This window comes from Eubalaena glacialis, chromosome 15 (assembly GCF_028564815.1).
Source record: "Eubalaena glacialis isolate mEubGla1 chromosome 15, mEubGla1.1.hap2.+ XY, whole genome shotgun sequence".
Taxonomy (NCBI): Eukaryota; Metazoa; Chordata; class Mammalia; order Artiodactyla; family Balaenidae; genus Eubalaena; species Eubalaena glacialis.
Genome location: NC_083730.1, coordinates 82,484,395 through 82,509,150, shown reverse-complemented (window position 1 = coordinate 82,509,150; position 24,756 = coordinate 82,484,395). Strand labels below are relative to the sequence as shown.

Below are 24,756 nucleotides of genomic sequence, written 5' to 3'. Positions count from 1 at the left end.
GGTGGTCCAGGCGAGGGGAATGGCAGAAGCCAAGAGTGTGGAGGGTGGCCAGTGTCAAGCATGTCAGAGGATTTTGAGTGGAAAGAACAGGTAAAAGCGGGGACACACACCCTGCCCCACCTGCTCCTCCACAAAGTCATCAGTAAAGGTCTGGAAATAGAGGTGACTGAAAACTGATTGGGGGGGGGGGAGGAATTCCCTGGCGGTCCAGTGGTTAGGGCTCTGCGCTACCACTGCAGGGGGCACAGGTTCAATCCCTGGTCAGGGAACTAAGATCCCACATGCCGCACGGAGTGGCCAAAACAAAAAAAAAAAAAAAAGAAAGAAAAAAGAAAAGAAAACTGATAGGGAAACAGAGTCACCCCTATTGAGATTACTCAGAGTTGGGTCTACTTTTCCCTCTTGTACAGATGACAGCAGTGAGCAGCAGAGTGACATCATTCAAGAAGAAGACAGGCCAGTTTGAAGAAGACAACTGTCCTTTGTTATCCTGTCTCAAAAGCTTGGAAAGCTACATCGAAGATGAGTTTTATATTCTGCTTCACTTGACTTGCATCCCTGCCTGAGGGCTGAAAACGGTTTGTGGCTCTCAGCAAAAAAAGGAAAACACACACACATCTTTCCTTCCCTTTTTTTTTCTTTTTTCTAAATTGGTTTGATTTACTGTAAGTTTTCTCAAAGATGTTGAAAAGCTTTGGAACGGGCAGTGTGTGGGGGGAAAGCTGCATTTGGTATCTGAGGTGCCCCTGTCGCTGTGCCCCTGGCTTTCTCCAGGTTGACTGATGCTGAGATGGGGGAGCAGGAGTGGGGGGAGGCACTTGGCCTGGGCGCCCTTTGTCACTGTTAAAGGTCTGTAACCAGCTCGCCCCGGCACACGAGGGAATAGTGTGGGGTGATAAGGACACTTCCTTTCTCACTGCCCAGCTGAGCTGAGGAACCAGGCACACATCAGCTCTCTGGAAAAGGTGAGGGGGGTCAGCTACTGATGCTAATCAGAGGGAAGCACTTTGGTTCGGGTTTTGAGTCGGAAACACCTGGTCTTGAATCTGGACTCTGCTCCTTACCTGTTTCATGGGCTTGGGCAGGTAGCTTTACCTCTCCCCTGAGCCTCAATTTCTTCATCTGTGAAATGGGTGAAATCACACCTATCTTACAGGGTTATGGTGGGGACCAAGGTACTTCAGGATGTGAGAGTGCCTAGGAGGTGCTCCGAAGATGTTAGTTATCTTCTCCTTTGCCTTCCTTAGCGGAAGAAGAAAAATGTCAACTGTTCAGTTACAAACTGCTGCCTGGGCCTTCCATTCTCTGTAGAATATTCCAGACCAGGGCATCATCAGAGCTCTCCTGGGGATTTTTGCCTCCCTGGAGATAGAATTCTTTTCAAAAGAGGTAGGGGCTGATAAGAGGAAGCGCCTTTCATTAGAATCTCGCATTTTCCAGAGCTTCGTGTTTATAGAAAAGCCTCTTAGGTGATGCACTATTAGCTTTCAGACTTTCCCATCCTTCCTTTCTCCTGTGGCTTTGAAAAAGGCAAGGAGAAGTGTTTTGTAACAGAGTAGATCAGTTCGTCTGGCCTCGGTTTCTTGATCTTGGAAATGGGAATGGGAAAGCTTGTTTCCTTCCTACTTCTTAAGGATGTTATGAAGATACGCTGCTCAATAATGCTAAGTTTTGAATGAAAATAACATATGATGAGTTTAAGCTGCTGCTGTTCCCTGTACAGTTTAGAGACTTTTTTTTCTTTCTAATTTCATCCTAATCTCTTAAATGTCAGGGACCTTCTAAGGGTGTAAAATATGTGTGCTAAACTTGAAAATCTGACTTGAATTTGCACTCTTCAATGTTGCATATCCTGCTCTGATGGGCACGACTTAAAGGGGAACTTCGCTCTCCAATAACAGGACCTGGGACTCCTAAGATGAGAGGTGTGTTACCTGCAGGGTTACCCTGCAGGTGTGGTTGCAGCAGGTCCACTTTCTTGGATGAAGGAACTAAACTGAGGGAGTCACTAGAAGTGAGCCCTGTCCCCAGCTCAGAACACCGGGGAGGTCAGAGGCTGGCTGCAGTGTCTACCCGTCAGGGATAGCTGTGACCTGCAGTTCTCTTGTTGGGCTGGGTCTTTCGCTGCATGGAACCTCACATTCTTCACCACTCTAACCAGTCTAAGTTAGTGTCATTTCAGAACGGATACTTGACAGGTTGTGTTTAAACTCACTGAACACTAAGCTAGTCTCTGGATCTGACAGTCCACCCTGCAGAGGCGACCATATTTAAAAAGGGAAAAAGCAAAGAAACTATTAGGAAAAAAAAAATCCCTAGCTGGGAATGCAGAGAATGATATGCAAGATCACTGAGATGCCCACTGCGACTTCCTCTTCTCCTGTATGCACACCTGATGATAGGGAAATCTTCGAGGCAGGATTTTTCCACTAGTAAATGGGAGCTTCACGGTCTTGGTGCCAAACATTATTAACCCTTGTGCAGCTGAGCTGTGATTGTTGTTCCTTATATCTGAGCCCTGTGTGCACAGACAATATTGCTGGGTCACTTACGAGCTGAGGTACTGGGGGGTCTGCAAGCTTTAAGGATTTTTAAAGAATTAGGGCTTTTTTTCTTTTCTTTAAGATGACCCCATCCCCAACTCCACCAGTACGTTGACAGCGGGTTACAGACTTTCTGTGGCAAAGTCCAACTTGTTACATTGTGCTTTAAAATAAAATCTTATCTGAATGTATTGTGAACTGGAGACGAGGAGATATACTTACTTACCAGAACCGGGAAGATAAATACTTCCAGGCCATCGCAACTGACATTCCTTTTTCTCAAAACCTGGTGGACATTGGGAAAGGGGCTGTCATAATCCTGTGGCTTTGATATCAGCTCCCATTCTCACAAGCACACACCAACCCTATTACTGCAGCCGGAAAGCCCATGATGGAAAATTTCCCTAACCCAGGCACTGAAACCTGGAAAATCATCCTTGCTGGGTAAAGTTTATTATGATGCAACATGTGCCAACCGGTATTTCTCACCATGGTCCTTGCCAGGAACTGCTGCAAAAAGAATGAAACAGATCCCTCTGCATTATTTACATTTTAATAATTGGTGTGGAGGCGAAGTTGGGAGAAATTCATTCTGAGGGTATAATATGGATTTTTTTAAGATAATGGAATAAAGTTATTTTTAAATAAATGCTTTAGTCATCTTCATTTAGACCTGATTAATAAACTGAAAGATTTGGGGAAGTGGATTTGCTGCCCACAATTTTTGTTTTTTTAATTAGCTTTCCCAATATTGGTAACAATATTGTCTTCGTTGCCGTGTTATTCTTTTCCACGACTTGTAGATCCTACCCACCCTCTCATCTCTCCTAAACTCCTCGAGAAATTTGTTCTCCATTGTTTTCTTGCTACATACCCTCAAACACACGCCTCTTTTTGGTCAGATTGTTTTATTTATTTATTTATTTTTGGCGGCGTTGGGTCTTCGTTGCTGTGCGTGGGCTTCCTCTAGTTGTGGTGAGCAGGGGCTACTCTTCGTTGCAGTGCGCGGGCTTCTCACTTCCGTGGCTTCTTTTTGTTGCAGAGCACGGGCTCTAGGTGCGCGGGCTTCAGTAGTTGTTGTTCATGGGCTTAGTTGCTCCACGGCATGTGGAATCTTTCCGGACCAGGGCTCAAACCCATGTCCCCTGCACTGGCAGGCAGATTCTTAACCACTGCGCCACCAGGGAAGTCCCTGGTCAGATTGTTTTTTGTTTTGTTTGCCATGCCCTGCAGCTTGCAGGATATTAGTTCCCTGACCAGGGATTGAACCCATGCCCTTGGCAGTGAAAGCGCGAGGTCCTAACCCCTGGACCACCAGGGAATTCCCTTGGTCAGATTGCATGCTTTCTGATATTAAAGGGCTAGGGTAGGATTTGTCATGGAGCAGTAGACTGATGGGCTGTCTGAAAAGACAATTTATATCAGCTGTCGGGTCCTTGTAGCGGTTGGTGGTTTTGGAGTTTCTCACAGGGTTCAGCTAATTGTAGTCCCCAGAATGTGTCACCTCACCTCCCACTTGAGGTGGCCCAACTCCACTCCCTGTTCCTGTTCTAGGCCTTTCTCATGGGTCATTCATCTCTCCCGTTTCTTTACTTCATTCCAAGCTTCCTAAGCTCTAATCAAAGCTGTCCCATTTTCAACTTCCTTCCTTTTTAACCAAACCCATGATTCCTACCTTCACCTCAGTTTCCCATGTTTTTTTTTTAAAAAAAATAAATTTATTTATTTATTTATTTATTTAGGCTGCGTTTGGTCTTCGTTGCTGCGCGCGGGCTTCTCATTGCAGTGGCTTCTCTTGTTACAGAGCATGGGCTCTAGGTGCGCGGGCTTCAGTAATTGCAGCACGCGGGCTCAGTAGTTGTGGCGCACGGGTTTAGCTGCTCCGCGGCATGTGGGATCTTCCCGGACCAGGGCTCAAGCCCGTGTCCCCTACACTGGCAGGCAGATTCTTAACCACTGCGCCACCAGGGAAGTCCCCCCATGTTCCTTTTAACCCAGTCCCTCCATTTTCATGTCCCGTGTGTGTTTAATCCAAGCCTCTGTTTTCCCAGCCCCTCATTTTACCTCCGCCTGTTTTCACTTCTGTTCCGTGCTGTCCCTCAGGCTTCCTGGGTCACACCCACGTTCACCCAGCTTGTCCATTTCTGGACCCTCCCACCACTTTTGACCCCTCTTTTTCTCTGGCTGGCTGCCCCTTGCTCTCCGCCCCTTTTAATCGTGGCACGTTCATGTTTTCACCCTCAATTTTCCGGTGGGCTTTTTTTTTTTGGTTCCCATTTTTTAAGCAACGGCGGCTGACGCCTTTCTCTCATCCTACACTTTTACTCCTACTCAGCCCCTTCATTCCTCTACCGCGGCTCCCATTTAACCTCTGAGCTCCCCGCCGCCTCAGATTGCCAATCGTACTCCTCTGCCTCATTTCTTCTCTCCCGCCGGGGTTCCGGGACCCCATCCCCCCAGTTCTCTCCTCAGTCTTTGCTTTTCGTCTCCCCCGTTCTCCTGACCGCCGGCGTCTTCAGGTCCCCCTTCCGGCCTGGTCCGCCCCCACCCCCGATTTTCCCCCTGCCCCATCTCCCCCCCCCCGTTTTCTCCTCAGTTCCCCGGTGCCTTTCCGTACCCCCTTCCTCGTTTTCCCCTCAGCTTCACCGCACCCCGTTTTAAACCCACACCTCCTCCCTCCATCCCCGATCATAACCTGGCCCCCCACTCCGTTCCTCCCATCCCCCCCATTCCCGCCTTTCCCCCTAAGCCCCGCTCCTCCCAGGTCTACCAGAGGTGCTCCCTCTGCCCCCTGGTTCTCCCACCTCCATTTCCCCCTCCGGCCCCCGGTTCCCCTCGGCCCCGCTCCCCGACCCCCCCCTCGCGTTCACCTGCCTGCCTCCCACCCCGGTTTTTCCCTCAGCACCCCCCGCCCCAGGTTATAGTCTGTCCTGACAGCCCCCCGTTCTCCTCTGAGCTCCGCTCCCCACCCCCGGGTTTTCACCTGCCCCCCACTTTCCCCGGGCCCCGCTCCCCCAAACCCCAGGTTTTTCTCCTGCCCGCGTCTACCTGCCCCCCCCACCCCGCTTTCCCCTCGGCCCCGTTCCCCCCCACCCCCCAGGGCTGACCCTTCCCCGCCCGGCGCCCACCTGCCCGCCCCCCGCCGTCCCGCAGCCCGGCTCCCGGGTTCTCTCCAGCCCGCCCCGGCCCCGCCCCCCGCGCGTCCCCGCCCGCGGCCGCCGCCATGTGACGGGAAGCAGCTGATGGCCTCTCCGGGCGGCGGCGGCGGGCGCGGCGGCGGCGGCGGGGCCGGGGCGGGGGCGGGCGGCGCGGGGGCGGCATGAGGGCCGGCGGCCCGGGGGGCTGAGGCGCCCGCCGCCTGCCGCGGGGCCGCGCGCGTCCTCCATGGAGGCCGGAGGTGAGTGGGGCCGTGGTGCGCGTTCCCCGCCTGCTGGGCCGGGCCCGTTCCCGGGGGGGTGGGGCGCGGGCTCGGCCGGGGCGGGGGGGTGGGGACGGCGGGGGCGCCGGGCCTGGGCCGTCCGCGTCGGCCGGCGGCAGGGTGCGCGCCGGGCGATCAGCTTTGTTTCGCTTTCGCTGTCAGCGGCCGCCACCCCTTCTCCCGCCGCCGACTGGACCCGGGGAGGACGGGCCTCTGCGCGGCGGGGATCCCCATCCCCGGGACAGTCGGGGGCGCCCGGGGCCCGACGCCTCCGCCCGGGTGGGACGCGACGGGCGCCAGGCCCTCGGGCGGGGGGGGCGAGTGATACCCGAGGGGGTGGGTGCCCAGGTGCTGCACTCGATGTCTGGGTGGGAGTCCGCTCTGCTCCTTACAGGCTGTGTGATAGTGGACGAACCACTTAACCCAAGTCTGTTTTGTAGCTGCAAAATGGGCTAATAATAGTATCTGTCTCAGCGGGTGGTTGGGAGCTTCCCAAACTTGTCTGTGCCTGAAAATGGGGTCTGGAATCCCTATTGAAAACACATATTCCAAGCCTCTCCCAATAGAGACTGATTTGTAGAGCCGGGCTGCCGATCCCTGGTGACATGGATGAGGGGGCAAGTTTAGGATACACCGATGAGTGAGGTACTTGCCTCTCTCCTTGTTAACAGCTGTCATCAGAAAACGGTGTGGAAGTCGGAGAATATTGGAAGCCCTTGGAGGGTCAGCCCAAATGACCATGCAGCCTCAGTGGGAATGGTGTGCTTGTTATGCAAAGGCCAAACCTCAAGACGCGTCCTTCAGGCTTCTTTCCAACCACTTTGTCCCTAAACCCCACTAATAGAAATTTGGGGTGGGCTTGTGATTTATTCTGGGAGTCCCAACTCTTGAATATACTCCCATGCTTAAAGGCGGTTTCCTCCGGGGAAATTTCTCAGAAGGGGTCAAGGCCTAGGCTCAGAATTTGTTCCGGAACCTCTTTGTATTCTTCCAGTGAAGTTCAAGCTTCATTCTGGTCTGGAGGATTCTGATCGTGGATGTTTTTGTGTTTCCCTGGCTTCTTTGATGGAGCAGGGATTGTGGGTGGGTGGGTTGAAATCAAGGTTTTCCCTGGGGTGGTGTAACTTTTTAATTTGGGAAATGACATTTCTTTGTTTGCTGGAGTCAGGCATTCAGTACCAGGTGTAGAGGTAGCTCTCTCTGCCTTCCTATCTAGATAAGGGCTTTCTCTTCGGTGAGTTTGTTACCCATAGAACTGTTGTTAAATGGCCCCTACTGTTTGCCTGAAATCTTATGTGAATCTTTTTATAGCTTCCGCTGTCTATTCCATTGACTCCTTTTAGTTTATATCTGAAAGCGATCTGGAGCTAGCCTCCCTTTTTAGCAGGAATCTGTTTCCAGTTCTGGGTTTTTTCCTAATGATTGATGACTGTGTTTTGGGGTGTGGGCTGAGCTGTTGAGAGCTGCCAAGCTACCATTAAAAAAAAAAAAAGACCAGAGTTTTATTCTTTTGAAACTGAATAAAGACCATTGTAATGGGACTAATTGTAATGGACAGCAGTAGATATCTTCAGAGTAGTGGTTAGAATGTATTTATTCATTCAAATATTTATTGAGTGTCTACTATGGGCCAGGCACTCTCTAGGCCAGCACCGGCCAATAGAAATACAACGCGAGCCACATATGCAATTTGAAATGTTCTAGTAGTTGCATTAAAAAAAAAAAGTGAAACAGGTGAAAGTAATTTTAAAATTATATCTTTGCCAATCCCGCATATCTAAAATATTATAATTTTAACATGTAATCATGAATAATTATTGAAAATTTTTAGATTTTTGCTTTTGTACTAAGTCTTTGAAGTAAAGTGTGTATCATGTACCTAATGGCCCATCGTAATTGGGACTTGCCACGTTTCAGAAGGTCAGTAGCCACGTGTGGCTAGCAGTTACTGTATTGGACAGCACAGTGAATAGCAATAGCAGTGAACAGTTCGGAATGAGGGTGGGGAAGAGAGAAACAACAGTTGCATAAAAACAAGTAAGCAATCGAGAGAAGTTGTGTGAGTGACAGTTATAAAGAAAATTCAGTGGAGTGAAAAGAAAGTGACTGGGCCACTTTGGATAGTGAGGCCAGGAAGGTCTCTGAGAAGGTGACACCAGCACTGAGGCCTGAATGGTAGGCAGAGCAGCTGGGCAAGGATCTGGGGCCAGCCAGGCAGAGTTTTCTGGACCGATGGAACATCTCATGTAAAGATCTCAAGGCAGGACAAATCAACAAGCTTCCTGCTGGCTAGAGTCATTCATAGCTTCTCTCTCTCTGTGTTCAGGCAAATCTCCTTTCACAGAAGAGGCCCATGGTAAATGTCTTTCCACTCCGCCTGATTATCCAAACACATCCCAGTGTTTAATTAGAAAACTCGGATCCATAGGCCTTTTCACCAAGAAGGGCCAGGGCAGGTACAATCCCAGATGAAGCTGGATCCTCTTGCCTCTGGTTTTTTTTTTTTTAAGTTCTGCACTAACTATGGCTTTCTTTTCCAGCAGCCAAGTTTAGTTTGGGCCCAGCCTCCTCTTCAGAATCTCCGTAGTTCCTTCGTTTTTTTTTCTTATTTTAGTCCTTGGATTCTTGAGCCTGAAATAGCAAGAGATTAAATCCCCAAATCACAGAAATAGAGTGTGAAATCTGGGTATGGCTTATGTTTAAGAAGCATTTCATGTAAAATGTTTGGCAAAGTCATCATAATAGTCTAAGGGGCTTCATTTCATTTATATTATAGAGAGATACCATGTATATTTATTCCACAAATATTTACTGAGTGCCTGCTCTCTGCCAGGAACTCTGCTAGGCACTGGGGATAAACATACAAGGTCCCTGCTCTGTCTGTGGCATTGATGTCCTAATTGGAGGGAGACGGATAATAATCATAATGGTGATTGTGCTGTAAAGAAAATAAAGTGAGGAGTTATGAAGGACATTGACTTGGGATCAGAGCAGGGCTCTCTAAGGAGTTGTCATTTGAGCCGAGACCTGGATGAAGAGAAGGTGCCAGGCATGCAGGCATTCCAGTCTAAGAGAATAGCTGGTGCAAAGGCCCTGAGGTCAGAACTAATTGAGCATAGTCAAGGGGTGAGAGAAGGCCAGTGTCCAGGACTTCTAGGGCAGGGTGAGGATTTTATTCTAAGAGTGATCGAAACTGATCACTCTGAAAGGTGAGGAGAATGGGTGGTGGGGGCCAGAGGGGGAGCTAGGAGAGCAGTCTCCTAGCAGAGGGAGCTAGGAGGCTGCTTAGTGAGAGATGATGTTGCATATATGAGCCAATGTTGATGAGACAATGTTGCATAGGTTAGAATAGCAGCCGTGAGATGGAGGGAAGTTAGGTTTGGCAAGTCTTTTGGAAGCAGATGCAGTAGAACTTGTTATTGGATTTGGTTTGGGAGGTAAAGAAAAGAGAGAAGTCAGGGGTGACCCCTTTTCATATTGTGTGGAGCCTCCATGGTGTCGAAAGGATGGATAACGTGCGTATTGTGGAGGAAGCGAACCAAGTGTGAATATTACCAGAATGGAAGAAGTCAGGTGATGAAAATGTACCTCCAGATCAGTCAGTGTCGTTTAATATTTGACTCCATCTGGTTTCTCAGCACCACTGACGTTTTCAGCAAAATAATCCTTCGTCGTAGGGGCCGTCGTGTGCGCTGTAGGATGTTGAGCAGCATCCCTGGCCTCCGCCCATTAGATGCCAGTAGCACCGCCTCTGGTTACGACAACCAGAATGTGTCCAGACATTGCCACATGTCCCTAGGGGGCAAAAGTGCCCCCGGCTGAGAACCACTGGACCCCATGAGGAGGCATTAACAGAACAGGGCTCTTTTACCTTAAGAAGATATCTAGAAATAATGGGAATAAACGCCACGGGGTTGCTGCGTAACACTGAGTCTTGTTTTGGATTTACAGTATAAAGTAACTTCTTACCGTGCAGGTATTCACATCCAGAGGACTATGCTCAGATACACAAGTGATTGTGTAAGTGAAAGGATCGCCTGTGCAAACACATACAGATTTCTAGGAGGAATTACCTGGGCGTATACAAATGCCAATTTAGACAGATCTGATATATTAAAACCTAGATTTAAGCATAGAACCTCAGGGAATGAATATTCTCTTTACAAAGGAAACTTCCTTAAATTTTCTTTAAATAACAAAGCCATAAAGGCTTAATATGATTTATTAAAATTCTATTTAAAGACAGAATTTTCAGCAGCACATTTATTTCATGAAACAAGATGTACCCATGTATTTTCCTATAATGCATATGTCAGAAAACATATATATATATACGTATAAATATTATATACATATATGCATGTTTACCGTCTGTTTACCGTCTGTTTCATTGAATCCAGAATATCATGGATTGTATTGCCAGTATGTGTCACTGAAAAAAATACTGCCTATTTAACTAAGAAAAGTCATCGCTTGACACATCCTGATTTTAACAAGGTCAAACTGAGAAGACTTATAAAGATGTGTCCTAAAATATACAAAATAGGGGCTGTTTAAATTAGTATCTATCTGGTAACAGCTATAAAAAGGTCAAAGTCTCAAAACTGCTAGAGTGGAACATACACATCAGACAGTGACCTCATTCAGGATGGAAGCCAGTTTTTATATTCGTATGTAACGCAATCATAGCGATCAAAAAATCAGTTCTGAAGGCCTTGAACTTACAAGCTTTGTCAGCCATTGAGAATCTTCCTCTGGAGGAGAGACTTGAACTGGGGACTGCCCTTCAGGTCGATGAAGAAGCACCAGTCCAGCCCTCGCCCTTCACAGGTCGCTGTGCTAGCCTCCGCCCCCCCCCCCCCCCCAAAAGAAACAAGGATTGAATCGGCTTGGCGTTTGAAGGCGGCTGCGTAAATTCCCAGCTGGGGGTGGCGTTGGGGCAGAGGGAAACTTGTCACTACAGGAGAGAAAGAAATAGGGAGAGTGGGACTTCCTTCCGCTTTGATAGTGTGAGATCTGGGTATGCTTCTGGGCTGCTAATCTCAGTGGGATTCTCATAAGCAGAAAATGAGTCTAGGTGTGAACTCAGATGAGCTACTTGGGGCACAACAGGGAGGTGTGTGTGGCCGGCGTGTGGTGTGCCGGGAGACCGGAAAGGGGAGGCTGGGGCCGGTGGGGTGGGCTGGGAGGCCGGGGCTCAGCTGCCTTTATCTGGTAGGCAGGTGGGAGCTTTGGAATGTATTTGAAAGAAATGTCGTGATGTGATGTGCGTTTCAGCTTCAGCAGGGTCCCTGGGGGCAGGAGAAAATGCATCAGGAGAGTCTTGTAAAAGATTGGGGCAAGATGGGATGAAGGTTTAGGCCAGAATAGAGAGGAGATGGAAGTGGGAGGCCAGATCAAGAAGTCTGAGTGACAGGAAGCAGGGCCAGTGCTGAACATTTTAGCCTTGATGATGGGGGGGATGATGGGGAGTGAGAGGGAGCCTGTGAGTTTCAGATATTCCTTCTTTCACCTGTTTCCCAGTAGCAGGTTCTTTTGGAGAGACCTTAAGTGCATCTGAAGGCCTCCTCATCAGCACCGTCTGATCCTTGCCTGGCCTGTCTCCTTTCTTCCTCTTCGGGCTTTCATAGGAAAATGAAGCCTCCCTTCACTGGGCTCACTCTTACAAAGGTTACTCTGAGTCATGGTTAACCCGCAGTCAGGATGCCAGAACTGAGTAACCCCACTGGAATTTGGCCTGTGGCTACTGTTATTGCCCCAGGTCATTTAAATGACAACTCCCTCCCAGAATCCGGACTGTTACTTTTTGCCATGGGGAGACCTCGGTGGCTTTCCAGTTTCTGAGTCAGCAAGGTGGTCAGGGGCCTGGTTCTGCCCTTTCCCTCGAGGTGAGGGTGCTTGTTTGAAGCATGCTGTCTCCTGCCCCAGAGGAGCCACTGCTGCTGGCCGAACTCAAGCCCGGGCGCCCCCATCAGTTTGATTGGAAGTCAAGCTGTGAAACGTGGAGCGTTGCCTTCTCTCCGGATGGTTCCTGGTTCGCCTGGTCTCAAGGACACTGCATTGTCAAGCTGATCCCCTGGCCGCTGGAGGAGCAGTTGTAAGTTCTTTCACACCCAAGGGAATGAGGGAGTCCTGGGGAACTGAGCGCTCTCCCAGATGACTCCCTGCCCGAGAGCAGGAGAGGGAAGGTGGCCAAAACCATTCAGGAATTGATCAGTGAGGTTTCCAGGGTCCCACATTCTGTACCTGTGAAAATTAACTCCATCGAGATTATGTTAGCCCCGAGTTTTTTTTTTTTTAACAGCTTTACTGAGATATAATTTACACGCCATACAATTTGCCCATTTAAAGTGTACAGCTAGAGGCCCAACTGGGTAGTTAGGCTTGATTATTCGGCAGCTGCTGATTAGGGATGATTCCCCCTTACCAACTAACTGTATTTTAAATTTCTCTAAATTACCTGAGTCCTTTGGAGGCAAATAAACTTGTCTTTCACAAAAAAAATAAATAAAGTATACAGCTAAGTGACTTGAGAATATTCACAGAGTTGTGCATTCATCACCATGATCAATCTTACAACATTTTTGTCACCCCAAAAAGAAACCCTCTAATCCCCCTCTGCTCTCCAGCCCTGAGCAGCCTCTAATCTACTTTCTGTCTTTATAGATTTGCCTATTCTAGACATTTCATACAAATCGAATCATACACTATGTAGTCGGTTGACTGGCTTCTTTCACTTAGGATACTGTTTTCATGGTTATCCATGTTGTAGCATGCTTCATTGCTTCATTTCCCTTTACTGCCAAATAATGTTCCATTTTATGGAGACACTACATTTTGTTTATAAGTTTATCCGCTGGTGAACATTCAGGTTGTTTTCACTTTTTGGCTATTAGATAATGCTTCTGTGAACACTTATGTCAAGTTTTTGTGTGGATATGTTTTTGTATATGTTTAACTGGTTGAGGAACTGTCAGACTGTTTTTCAAAGTGGTTGCACCATTTTACAATCCCACCAGCAATGCTGGAGATTTCCAAATTTTCCACATCCTCACCAACACTTGTTATCGACTGTCTTTTTTCTTTTTTTTCGACTGTCTTTTTGATTATAGTATAGCCGTCCTAGTGGGAGCAAAGTGGCATCTCATTGTGGTTTTGATTTGCATTTCCTTGCTGGCTACTGATCTTGCCCACCTTTTCATGTGCTTATTGGCCCTTTGCATGTCTTCTTTGGAGAAATGTCTATTCAGATCCTTGGTCCATTTTAAAATTGGCTAGTTGCCTTTTTTATTATCAACCAAGTTCAGTTCCTGATATTAACTAACTTTTCTTTCTCTGGGCTGGACAAGTCCCAGTATCTGAATGCTGTGAGCTCCCAGTCAGATGGCCCAGCATCAGTATTTTTTTCATTTGTCACAGGGCAACTCTACGTCTGTATTTATTTACTCAGCCAACAGTTGTTGCAGTCTTCCTTGCCTGACCCAGAGCCAGGGGCTGAGAATCCTGAAATAAATCAAACATGGCCCCTGCCCGTGAGGGTCTCATTTGTTTTGCTTTAAGCATTTTTTACAAGTAGCACGTTAGATTTAAGTTTTTTGTAAGTTTAGTCTGAAACTTGTTGCCTTGATAATAGGTAACGCTGATGAAAATTTGCTGAGATGGGTACTCTGCACGCTGCTGGGGTTGAGGAGTATAAATTTGTGCACTTGCTGGAAGGAAGGCCATTTCGAGGACCTTAAAACTGTTCTTCCTGCGATTAGGAATCTCAGAAATGGGGTCGTCTATTTATTTATTTATTTATTTAAAAATTTTTATTGGAGTATAGTTGATTTACAATGTTGTTATTTTCTGCTGTACAGCAAAATGAATCAATTATACATATACATATATCCACTCTCTTTTAGATTCTTTTCCCACGTAGGTCATTACAGAATATTGAGTAGAGTTCCCTGTGCTATACAGTAGGTCCTTATTAGTTATCTATTTTATATATAGTAGTGTGTATATGTCGATCCCAATCTCCCAATTTATCCCTCCCGCCACTTCCCCCTGGTAACCATAAGATTGTGTTCTACATCTGTGACTCTATTTCTGTTTTGTAGATAAGTTCATTTGTACCATTTTTAAATATTCTACATATAAGTGATATCACATGATATTTGTCTTTCACTGTCTGACTTACTTCACTTAGTATGACAATCTCTAGGTCCATCCATGTTGCTGCAAATGGGAGGTCATCCATTTACATACACTGATTTTCAACATGAAATTAATCATATGATAGTTACAAATCAGAAATAGCTTAAAATCTGGTGATGAGAGAACGCTTAAGGAAATTGTGGCATTGCTGTATATTTTTGTAGCCATCAAAGATTGTTGTGTGTGTTTTTTGTTTTTGTTTTTTTTAATCACAATTTTTAGTTCCTTCTATACTCAATTTAATGGTAATGCCAAGATCATTATTTATTGATTCCCCCAGTCTAAATACAAGGGACTCAACTTCATATCCAGACTTAAATCTGATGTAGATTTATAGTCTGAAAAAGTATTTTTTAAAAAGTATGAAGTGGGAAATCTGTTACTTCCTTGAAAATCACTCTTGTTTTCAAATATATATATTACTATACATAAATATATCTTTCCAATATTAGGGAAAATGTAAATTTGAGCATTAACCCTTTATGTGTATCTTTTGTTTAATATAATGAGGGAAATATTGTTTAATATGTTAAATGAGCAGTTACTTGTTTTAGGGAAAAATCACACATTTTGAAGAATAATAACGTGAGGAAATGCTTACAGTACAAGGCTTACTGAAAAAAGCAAGCTATGAAACTGTATTTGCAGTATGATCCCAAATTTGTTTTTGAATAACATGTGAATGTACACATAAATAAAAATTCATCGTACAGTGTTTACTGTGGTTAGAGTGGTATTAGGATCTGGGTAATTTTTATAATTTTCTCATTTCCAAAATTTCCCCATGTTTCACTATTAATTTTATAATTTAAAATAATTGTTATTTTAAAAGTCCTATAAAAGGGGAAATCTGGGGCCTTTATATTCTTGTTAGGATTGTTATACATTTAAAAAATCATATAATGTAGCGCTTTTGATATTGAGCAAATAATTGATAATAACTAGATAAATGTACTACTACTTTTAGAAATAAAATTTGCTGAAAATTCAATTTTGGTGAAGTTAAATTCTCCTAATGACTGTCCCCGGCCCCGAGCGGCCCCCTCCCATAGTCACATCTGCCACCTCCCATGTAGCTCATCCCTTGAATTCATTGCAGACTCTGAAGTCCAGGGCATGTGCTGAACACTAGGCTAGGACACCCAAGACTTGACTACTAGTTCCCGTTCTGCCCCCGATTTTGTGACCCCAGGAAAGTTATCTCTACCCCTAACATGTTAAATTTATGATAGTAAAATGAATTACTATGTCAGTGTGCCTTAATTCCTTTGGAATAAAGTAGCTACAGATGTATCCCTTAATTCAAATACAGAAATCAGGATTTTATAAATAAAAAAAAAAGGAAGGTAACTTGGGAGGTTCTGAGCTGGCCTACAGAGCTCTCCCCATAGCCTGCCTTTTCTGTGCTTCTCCCCTGGATGGCCAACTCAGGCCCCCGAGTCAGGGCCCGGCAGGTCTTCGAAGTGCGTGTGTCGGCCTGGCTGGGGCCGGATGTGGATTGGGCGGGCTTCATTGAAAAGACATTCAGTGTCACATTTCAGATGTTCTGTCAGAATGACAAATTTTCAGACCACGTTTGGCCATTTAGACCAGGGGTCGGCACACTTTTTCTATAAAGGCCCAGATAGTAAATATTTCTGGCTTTGGGGGCCGTACGTCTCTGTCAAGACAAGTCAGCTCTGCTGCTCGAGCGTGAACACATCCCTAGGCGAGAGGTGGGCAGACGAGCCTGGTGGAGGTGGGAGACAGCTTCGCGAACGGAACAGACTGCCCTCCTGGGCACACTCCCGCAGCCTCTGCTTTACAATGACAGACTTTCAGAGCCGAAGGAGCCCACATTTGCCCCAGTCTCTCCCTTCTAGTTCCGTAGGTGAGCTTGCTTAAAATTCTTTAATATATTTCGATGATGCGATTGGCAAAAATATGACTTACTTAACTTTTCAGGAACAGATGTAATACAGAAAGAGGTTCAGCTGCATGTATGTTGGCTATAGGATTTTTCATGGAAATGAGTCCCAGCTTTATCATCACTCATTCCCCCGGTTCGATAAACCACGGAGTGTGATCAGAGCCATGTAGCAAAGCAGGACTGAATACTTAGTGATAAAGTGTACCGCAGATAAGTGTTCTGCGTTTGCGGGCCGGACCCCAGGACTGTTTAATTGCTCATGCCTTTGAGAGATTGTCTGCGAGGCACAGTGGTGGGCAAGGCCCTGTTTCTTAGGGACGGAGTCTTATTTAGCTTGTCTGGGCCTGTGTTTCAGCATAAGTAGAAGGTAAAAGGAAAGGCTTGGGCCACGAGATCTTTGAGGTCAGCGTGCCCCTGAACAGCTCTGTGAGTTCTTTCCTTGACTGCCCTGCTGGTTGGTTCCTGGACTGGATGTGCCATCCGAGAAGTAAATGAAAGAGCCTCATTCATTGATCGGAGCAAAGTGAGTGAAGGTGGAAATCAGCGTGTACCAAGCAAACTGTTGGCCCGAACAATGGGTTTATTTTCCTGCTCCTTGGGGACTTTGTAAGCTAGAGATAAGGGGAGTATGAGGCAGAAGAGTGGCAGATGGTTATTCAGGCTCTAAGTTCTGTCCTAGTTCCAAACCTACAGCATGCTTTCTTTCTCATGAGAAACATGGAGTGCATCTTTCCTTCCACGCACCAAAACCCAGGAGAACTTTCTGAAGAAGCAAATGGCTCCCTGGAGCATCTGTGATCTAGTTATCCCACAAGGCAGGTCGCCCCACTGCAGGGCTGTCACAGATGGGATGAGCCACGGCCAGTGAAGTCTCTGTTACACGAATTCTAAAGAAAAACACAAGAAGAAAGGTCGTACTAGAATTCACTGAGGCCTATTTGTTTCTAGGCTTTCAAAGGCTTAGATACCCCAGAATGAAAAGTCAATTGACTTGGTGGCAATTTCAGACTCATGAAGAACTCTCTGCTTTCCCCAGCATCCCTAAAGGGTTCGAAGCCAAAAGCCGAAGCAGCAAAAATGATACAAAAGGGCGAGGCAGCCCAAAGGAGAAGACGCTGGACTGTGGGCAGATTGTCTGGGGCTTGGCCTTCAGCCCGTGGCCTTCTCCACCCAGCAGGAAGCTCTGGGCACGCCACCATCCCCAGGTGCCAGACGTCTCTTGCCTGATCCTTGCTACAGGGCTCAACGATGGGCAGATCAAGATTTGGGAGGTACAGACAGGTAGGTCATTTCTGGCTGGGATCAGGCCTCAGGGGGCTCTCGTGCACGTTCCGATCAGGGACCAGAGGGGCCGCCAGTTGGCTGAGGGGTGTGGCTGTGACCTGTAGACCAGAGCTGCCTCTTCTCCTGATTGAGTGCCCCTCTCTCTCACGCTAGGGCTCCTGCTTTTGAATCTGTCTGGCCACCAAGACGTCGTGAGAGATCTGAGCTTCACACCCAGTGGCAGTTTGATTTTGGTTTCTGCATCCCGAGATAAGACTCTTCGCATCTGGGACCTGAATAAACATGGTATGGAGGTGACGGAATGACTTGGCAGCCCGAAAATACTGTATTTGCTCCTCTCTCTACTTGACCAGTGTCATTTTATCCAGAACAGTGTTTCTCAACCTTTTTTCTGTTATTGCCTCCTAAGGAGACTTTTTAGACGTGTTTTTCCTAGTCACCCCCCAGCCCCCTCACCACCTGGGAGATTTTCACACCAAAAATATATTGAATATCTCTTCAGGTACTGGATGCATATCTGTGCTTTGTACATAAAAAAGGTCAGATTTTTCTGGCCATCAAGAACCAGTTTTCACCCCTCTCGAAAATACATGGTGTAGAATAGGTTTTCTCAGCTGTGGCACTCTTGACATATTGGGCTGGATAATTCTTTGTTACGGACCTTCCTGTGCATTCTGGTGTGGACAGCATCCTTGCCCTCTTAACCCATGAGATGCCAGTAGCACCTTCTCCAGTGGCGACAACCACAAATGTCTCCAGACATAGCCCAGTGTCAACATAAAGGCCACAGTCTCCCTGGGTTGAGAACCACTGATCTGGAAGAATTCATCCATGTTGGGTACTTGCTGTTAGAAGTAAAGTTTCTTTGCACAGTGGAATCTAGGTCTAGAAGAATCCTCTCAGGTTGGGGTGGGGAGGGGGCGGTCAGCTTTAGTGCAGTTCTGCTCTAAGCAGGACTGTATCCCGGAGCAGCCCGACGAAGAATTCCAGACATCTCTGGTGTTGCTCCTCAGCTGGGAAGGTGACACAGGGAAGGGGAATTGGTCGCCGGGCCATTTCTCCCTCGCAGGCGTGGAGGGAGGGGGAAGGAGGAAATGGGGACGTGGGCGGTTCATGAAGAGCCCCCTCGTCCCTGATGATGCGGAGTCCGAGCGGTGACTGCGCAGCTCTGCACACCACGAGAGGGGCCCCGTCCCTGCCCTCTCAGAAACGAGCCTGATAGCTTGTCAGCCAACTAAGGAGGTGCTTGTGGTGTCCTCCTCTGCAGGCATCGAGTCGCGCAGCGCGCCCTGGGCCCTGTCTGCCCGCTGCGGTGGAGCTTGTGGCTGTGCGGTCGGAGGTGCGCCTGCTGGCTGGGAGGGCGCTCAGGCGCAGCGCCTTTGTTAATGAGCGTCGCAGGCACCTTGCCACCATCTGAGGCAGGGAGGGAGGACTCGCGGAAGGGGACTGAGAGTGGGCAGAATGGACGAGGCCAGTCACTAGGGCTTTTCAAGGAGAGGAGGGGACTCAGGTAGTGTCCCCGGGCACGGGGCCCTGCCCTCCCACCCTGCCTTGAGTGATTCACTCACACCTACCCCGGGGGAGCAGGTACGCTTCTTGAGAGCTGAAGAAACCATGACTGACTTTCATAAAATTTATTTCTGTATACCCACACATACACATGAATTCTTAAATGCATATGTATGACCATATACATTCTTCCCCCCTTTTCTGGGGCTTCTCCCCCCAAACTTTCTCATCCTCACCTCCTTTGCATTCCTCTAGAATCCCCCTGCAGTCCTGTCACCGATGCTAGATAAGACCCTTCCATATTGCCTTCCATACTTTTCTCTATACTTGCATAATCCTATTCAGACACTCACTTTTTTTTTAATATTAATTTATTTATTTTTGGCTGCATTGGGTCTTTGTTGCTGTGTGCGGGCTTTCTCTAGTTGCTGCGAGCGGGGGCTACTCTTCGTTACGGTGCGCAGGCTTCTCATTGCGGTGGCGTCTCTTGTTGCAGAGCCCGGGCTCTAGGCGCGCTGGCACATGGGCTCAGTAGATGTGGCTCGCAGGCTCTAGAGCACAGGCTCAGTAGTTGTGGCGCACGGGCTTATTAGTTGCTCCGTGGTGTGTGAGATCTTCCCGGACCAGGGCTCGAACCTGTGTCCCCTGCATTGACAGGCGGATTCTTAACCACTGTGCCACCAGGGAAGTCCCAGACACTCACTTTTACATTTATGGATTTGGGGGTCATTGTTTCACAAAAATGGAATCATATTCTTCACATTTTTTCTGCATTTTGCTTTTTTCTTTTTTATTAGACAGTACTCCATGGAAAATCTAGTTCCTTAATTTCATCTGACTTAACAGGTGGAATACTACCCTTTATTCATCCATTCCTCTGTTGATGGGCATTTAGTTTTTTCCCAGATGGAGACCTGGAGAGATGACGTGAGTGACCTAGGGTTATGCACTGAGTAAACAGTGGAGCCAGGATTCAAGGCCGAGTTTACCTGCCTCCAGAGCATGTGGCCCTAATTATGCTGCACCACTGCTCATCCGGACATCCTGGTGAGGGTGGGAGGAGGGTGAGAGTGGGATCCTTGTGGCCAGGGGGAAACCATTACAGAGCGTAAACGACAGAGAATTGAAGGTAAACAGTCTCTCAAATTTGGAAGGATGCTTGAAAGTAATTGAGGTGGTTGGGGGACCTGAAAAGAATGTTCTCTGCTATCAAAGGAATGTATCAAACCTGATCTGTGGACAGCCTTTGTCCCACTGACCTTGTGGATTTTGGTGAAACAGTAGGTAATGATTTCCCTTGGGCATTATAACGTCATGTTAATGGATTTCAGGCATTTAAATGACAAATCCTGTCATATTTCTTTCTCTGCGTTAAAAAAGGGGCCCGTGGGCTCAGCTGCTAGCGAACCACTGGATATAGTGGGCGGGGCTGGGGGGAGGCACCACCGCCGGTGCTTCAGGCTTCCTGCTCTGTGGTCTTGGGAGTCGGCTCACCGTGTGCTCCATTTCTCTGACAGGTAAACAGATTCAGGTGTTATCGGGCCACCTGCAGTGGGTTTACTGCTGCTCCATCTCGCCAGACTGCAGCATGCTGTGCTCTGCAGCTGGGGAGAAGTCGGTGAGTCTCAAACTTGGGGTGCCCTTTGCTCTGTCGCTTCGGTTCAGGGAGACATGGAGGCCTGAAGCGGCCTCGTGCGTGAGAGGGTAAGTGAGCCAGTGTCCTCCAAAGCCGCCTGCAAATCAGCCCCAGCGGGAGGCACGCTGCCGGGCTGAGGCCCCTCCTTTTCTGATTTGCACTTTGACACAAACCAAACGAGAGGAGGTGTTTGGAAGCAGATCACTTCCCGTCATGTCATGGGAGGGCTGTTTGCCTTCACGAGATGGGAAAGCCATGTTTTTTAAATTTCTTTCCCCGTCAGAGTCTACGATTTTAAAAGTTGCAACCCACATGTGGATCCAGATTTCCTTTGAACCATCTAATTTGAATCCACCTAATTAGGATTTCCATTCAAATCATAAAATGTACAGTAACTCGTTGAACTTTGTCCTGAAATCCTGTCTGTTATAACAAAAGTACTAGAAACCCAGGAACAGTTTGGGAACCGATTGTTTGAGTTTTATATCTACATTGAGCTGTTGTTTGCTGTGACCGACTTGGGAAAGTTAAGAGTCCACTATTTGGTACAGCCCAGGTGGTTAATCATTGATTTGAGGTTTGGAACTATGTGAAAGTGAGAGTTTTCTTAAAGAAAAAAAAGAAAATACTTCTTTTAATGACTCTCAGAAAGGTTTCAAGTAAGGAGCTAGGTCAGACCTACAGCCGTGGGGCAGATTTCTGTGGTCCTGTAAACCGGAGGGGGGGTGTCAGATGGCTCTGTTGGGTGACCAGGAATTCACCTCTGACCCCTAGTTTTGGTTTCAAGTGAAAGGACGAGGTAGCCCTTGGCTTAGGTCTTCGGCATGCATTGCCCTATTTGCTAAGAGCGCTCAGCAGCAGAACCCAGAAGCCTCCCCTGAGCCATGTTGGCTGCCGTCTTCCTGAGGTCGGTTGGTTGATTCTCCCCTAAAGTAAGCTCCTTGAGCATGTCTGTTGGTTATGTGCCTCAAGAATTCAGACCTGTCACTTTATTTAGGCCAGTATGACATGTTCTAGAAGAAACATAGAAAAGGGGCTGGAGAACTTAGCTTCCCCTGGCTGTGCGGCCTGGAGAGGCAAGGCTGTGCCTTCCCCTCACTGTTCACGTCCTGAGCGCTGTTTCCGTCCTGACCAGGCACCTGATCTTCCCACAGGTCTTCCTGTGGAGCATGCGGTCCTACACATTAATCCGGAAGCTGGAGGGCCACCAAAGCAGCGTGGTCTCTTGTGACTTCTCCCCCGACTCTGCCTTGCTCGTCACGGCTTCTTACGATACCAATGTGATCATGTGGGACCCCTACACTGGCGAGCGGCTGCGGTCACTCCAGTAAGGACTGCCTCCCTGCTTCGGCTTCCCGGTGGGGTGATCGATGGGAAACCTGTCTTGGTCCAGGACACAGTGTGTCTGTGCTTATTCTAAGGCACTGGCGTGCAGCAGTGTTTCATTGTCAATTCTCAAATTAGCCCCGAGTGCCTTCAAGTCTCCAGCTATAGGAGGCTCTCTGTACTGCTTTGGATTCAGCATTATGAAACCTCACAGTGACTCTTTCTTTCCATTTACTAATAACTGTAGTAACAGGTTCAGAATGATCCTCTTATTGAAACTGTTATTTCCAAAGTGAATTTTCGTGTTCTCACCAACTTGGTCTACTTTTTCCCTTTGTCTCTGTTGTTTTCTGAAGCAAATAATAGGTAGTCCTATAATTATCATGTATCTTAGCCTAAAAAAGACTTTCAGTTTGTACTGTGGCATTAAAGTGAGGGCTGACCTACTTTGCATAAGGAAATTAGCACAGGGAATGTTAGTAATCCTTCAGCCCCCTCCACGAGACACTGGAGCTGTATGAAATGCGCTTGTTTCCAGTCGTCTTTTCCAGTCTGCAAATCCCCAGGTTTTCCACATGGGGTACGAGATGTGTCTGGAACCTTTTCGTGGCCATGGCACTTTGGCCTCCTGCCTGGGGATGAAAGGCGGAGGGTGGAGGGCAGCCATCACTCCAGGCCCACCTACTGTCCTGTGTCCTCCTCAGCCACACCCAGCTCAACCCCCCCATGGATGACAGCGATGTCCACATCAGCTCCCTGAGATCTGTGTGCTTCTCCCCCGAAGGCTTGTACCTCGCCACGGTAGCGGATGACAGGTAACGAAGAGAAACCTCTTTCCGCAGCCTCAGAGCAAGTGTTGAAAAGGGCTTGTAGCATCACCCTTGGGGTCTGGCCCCAGGTCTGCTGACACGTCCCTTTTTCCTCCAGGCTCCTCAGGATCTGGGCCCTGGAACTGAAAACTCCAATTGCATTTGCTCCTATGACCAATGGTCTTTGCTGCACATTTTTTCCACATGGTGGAGTTATTGCCACGGGGTATGTATCTGTTAGCCGAACAGATGGGTAGTGATTTCTGCTGAGTATTCCATGTAGCTTTTTAAGGAAAGAAAGCATCTAGAATTTTCTTGCCTGTGAGGAAGCCTTTAAGGAAATCTGAGATTTCGTAAAATTCTGATATTCTCTTCTGCTAATATAATTTATCATTTACTCTTAATATTTAACCTAAATGTAAATGTGAAAGATCTACAATTCATGCTACCTAACAGGCCAAGTCTGCAAGGAAGCAGAAATCAAGGTGATGCAGAATTTATATAGGAAACCATTTAGGGCAGAGACCACCTTACAGGGAACATCTGTAATTCAATAGGTGGCACTCTTCCCTGTTACATTTGAACCCATAGTATGATTTATAAAGGGCTGTACTGACAGAGACAGCACTTTGGAACCAGAGGTGTCTTGAGTTCTCCTGATGCCCTCAGCAGCCTTAATTATTCAGCACCACAGCCTTTACATCTATCTCCAAGGTCCAGGTTGCATTTCACTCTCCAGAGTCTCCTGCCAGTGCAAGTCAGAGTAGGAACATTGATATCTATCCCAGTGAAAACATACATTTCCAAGGTCTGCCGTGACGCATTGGTTTCCGTTTCATTTCAGGACAAGGGATGGCCACGTCCAGTTCTGGACGGCTCCTCGGGTCCTGTCATCACTGAAGCACTTATGCCGGAAAGCCCTTCGAAGTTTCCTAACAACGTACCAAGTGCTAGCACTGCCAATCCCTAAGAAAATGAAAGAGTTCCTCACGTACAGGACTTTTTAAGCCAGTCTCCGTAGTCTTACTTGTTTCCTCTGTAGCAGGATAAATCTTCCTGACAAGTAGCTGGAGTAATGGGCCAAACATCTGGTCTTGGATTGAGATAGAATTTCTCTTCGAGATTGTGAACAGAATGTAGCAAAACCAGATTCCAGTGGCCTCGCCAGGGGTCTCTTCCCCGTGACGTGTGAGGGTCAGTCGTAGAAGAGGGATTCCACTTCCGCAGTGACGGAGCCTGACCTTAACCTTCAGTCCACTTACGCACAGCAGTGCTGGACCCTCTCTGGTCATTTTGATTCCAAGAAGTTTCCACTCCCTCGACTGGAGTGTGGCTTCTGCTGAGTGTCCGTCGTTGATCCAGATGCAGAGGAGGTGGTGAAAGTTCTCTCCTGGTGGTCAGAGTCGCTTTGATGTGGGCAAGGGCTTTCCTTCCTCTGACCCACAGGACAGTTTTCACAGAGCCGTCTAGTGTGAGATATTACTTAGCTTAACTAAAGTCCAGGTGACTCAGAGGCCGTGCTCCTGATACAGACACTAGACTTGGCTTTTTTTTTTTTAAGAAACAATGGTGTGCATGTGCCGGAGGCCAGATTTGTGTCATGTTACACGGGACGTATTCCTCAACTGCATGACTGTATCAGTGGCTACTGAGTTATCTGTCAGTTGTTCGCCAGTTAGCGTATTTATTTGTATTTTCTCAACAGATGTTAAGGTACAACTGTGTTTTTCTTAATGGTATCTAAAAACCATAGTACTTAATTCCAACAGTTGTGAAGATGTCTCTTAATTGTGTGAAGAATTGGTGTCGTCATCATTTCAGCTGATTTTCTTCTGTACAAGATCTGCTTGACTGCTTCACCTCATTGGACTCATCAGCCAGTCTCAACTCTGCCCCTAAACACAACTAACTCCTTAAAAGTACTGTTCTTCGTGGTGTATAGTTATCTAATCAAGACACCTCATTCAAACAAAATCTGCCTTTGGAAAATTTAATATATTTTAAATTATTTTAAAAGAAATGCAACATCTTATCCTTTGGCTTTCTTACTAGGTGCTTTGTGGAGGCCTGTGTACCATGATAAAACGTGTTGAAAAAGCAGAGGAGTCTCTCCTCTGCTGCCT

General features: G+C 47.3%; 2 protein-coding genes across 4 annotated transcripts in view; both read left to right on the top strand.

Annotated features, from left to right (window-relative positions):
- VSIG10 (V-set and immunoglobulin domain containing 10) overlaps window positions 1-3,192 on the top strand; it is a 36,146-nt gene extending 32,954 nt beyond the window's left edge. For both annotated transcript variants that reach the window (XM_061169881.1, XM_061169880.1), the window contains exon 9: window positions 411-3,192. In XM_061169881.1, coding sequence (XP_061025864.1) covers window positions 411-466 — 56 coding nt within the window. In that variant the 3' untranslated portion in view covers window positions 467-3,192. The remainder of the gene's footprint in view (window positions 1-410) is intronic.
- A 2,671-nt stretch (window positions 3,193-5,863) lies between these two features.
- Window positions 5,864-24,653, top strand: WSB2 (WD repeat and SOCS box containing 2). Of its 2 annotated transcripts, XM_061170472.1 has the most exons (9): window positions 5,864-5,940; window positions 11,890-12,058; window positions 17,106-17,350; window positions 17,507-17,638; window positions 20,380-20,480; window positions 21,653-21,825; window positions 22,529-22,639; window positions 22,752-22,859; window positions 23,478-24,653. In XM_061170472.1, exons 1-9 carry the CDS (start codon window positions 5,928-5,930, stop codon window positions 23,638-23,640), a joined length of 1,215 nt encoding a protein of 404 aa, XP_061026455.1. In that variant the 5' UTR covers window positions 5,864-5,927; the 3' UTR covers window positions 23,641-24,653. The 2 variants fall into 2 exon arrangements, with proteins under 2 accessions (XP_061026455.1, XP_061026454.1); XM_061170471.1 differs by lacking the exon at window positions 5,864-5,940 and having other exon boundaries at window positions 11,251-12,058.
- Window positions 24,654-24,756: the final 103 nt, after the last annotated feature.

Bases quoted from the DNA above. Each gene is read 5' to 3' on its own strand.
- WSB2 (XM_061170471.1), top strand. From the start codon at position 11,871: ATGCTGTCTCCTGCCCCAGAGGAGCCACTGCTGCTGGCCGAACTCAAG. The intron at 17,639-20,379 runs GTATGGAGGTGA...TTTCTCTGACAG, and splicing joins CTGGGACCTGAATAAACATG to GTAAACAGATTCAGGTGTTA. The intron at 21,826-22,528 runs GTAAGGACTGCC...TGTCCTCCTCAG, and splicing joins GAGCGGCTGCGGTCACTCCA to CCACACCCAGCTCAACCCCC.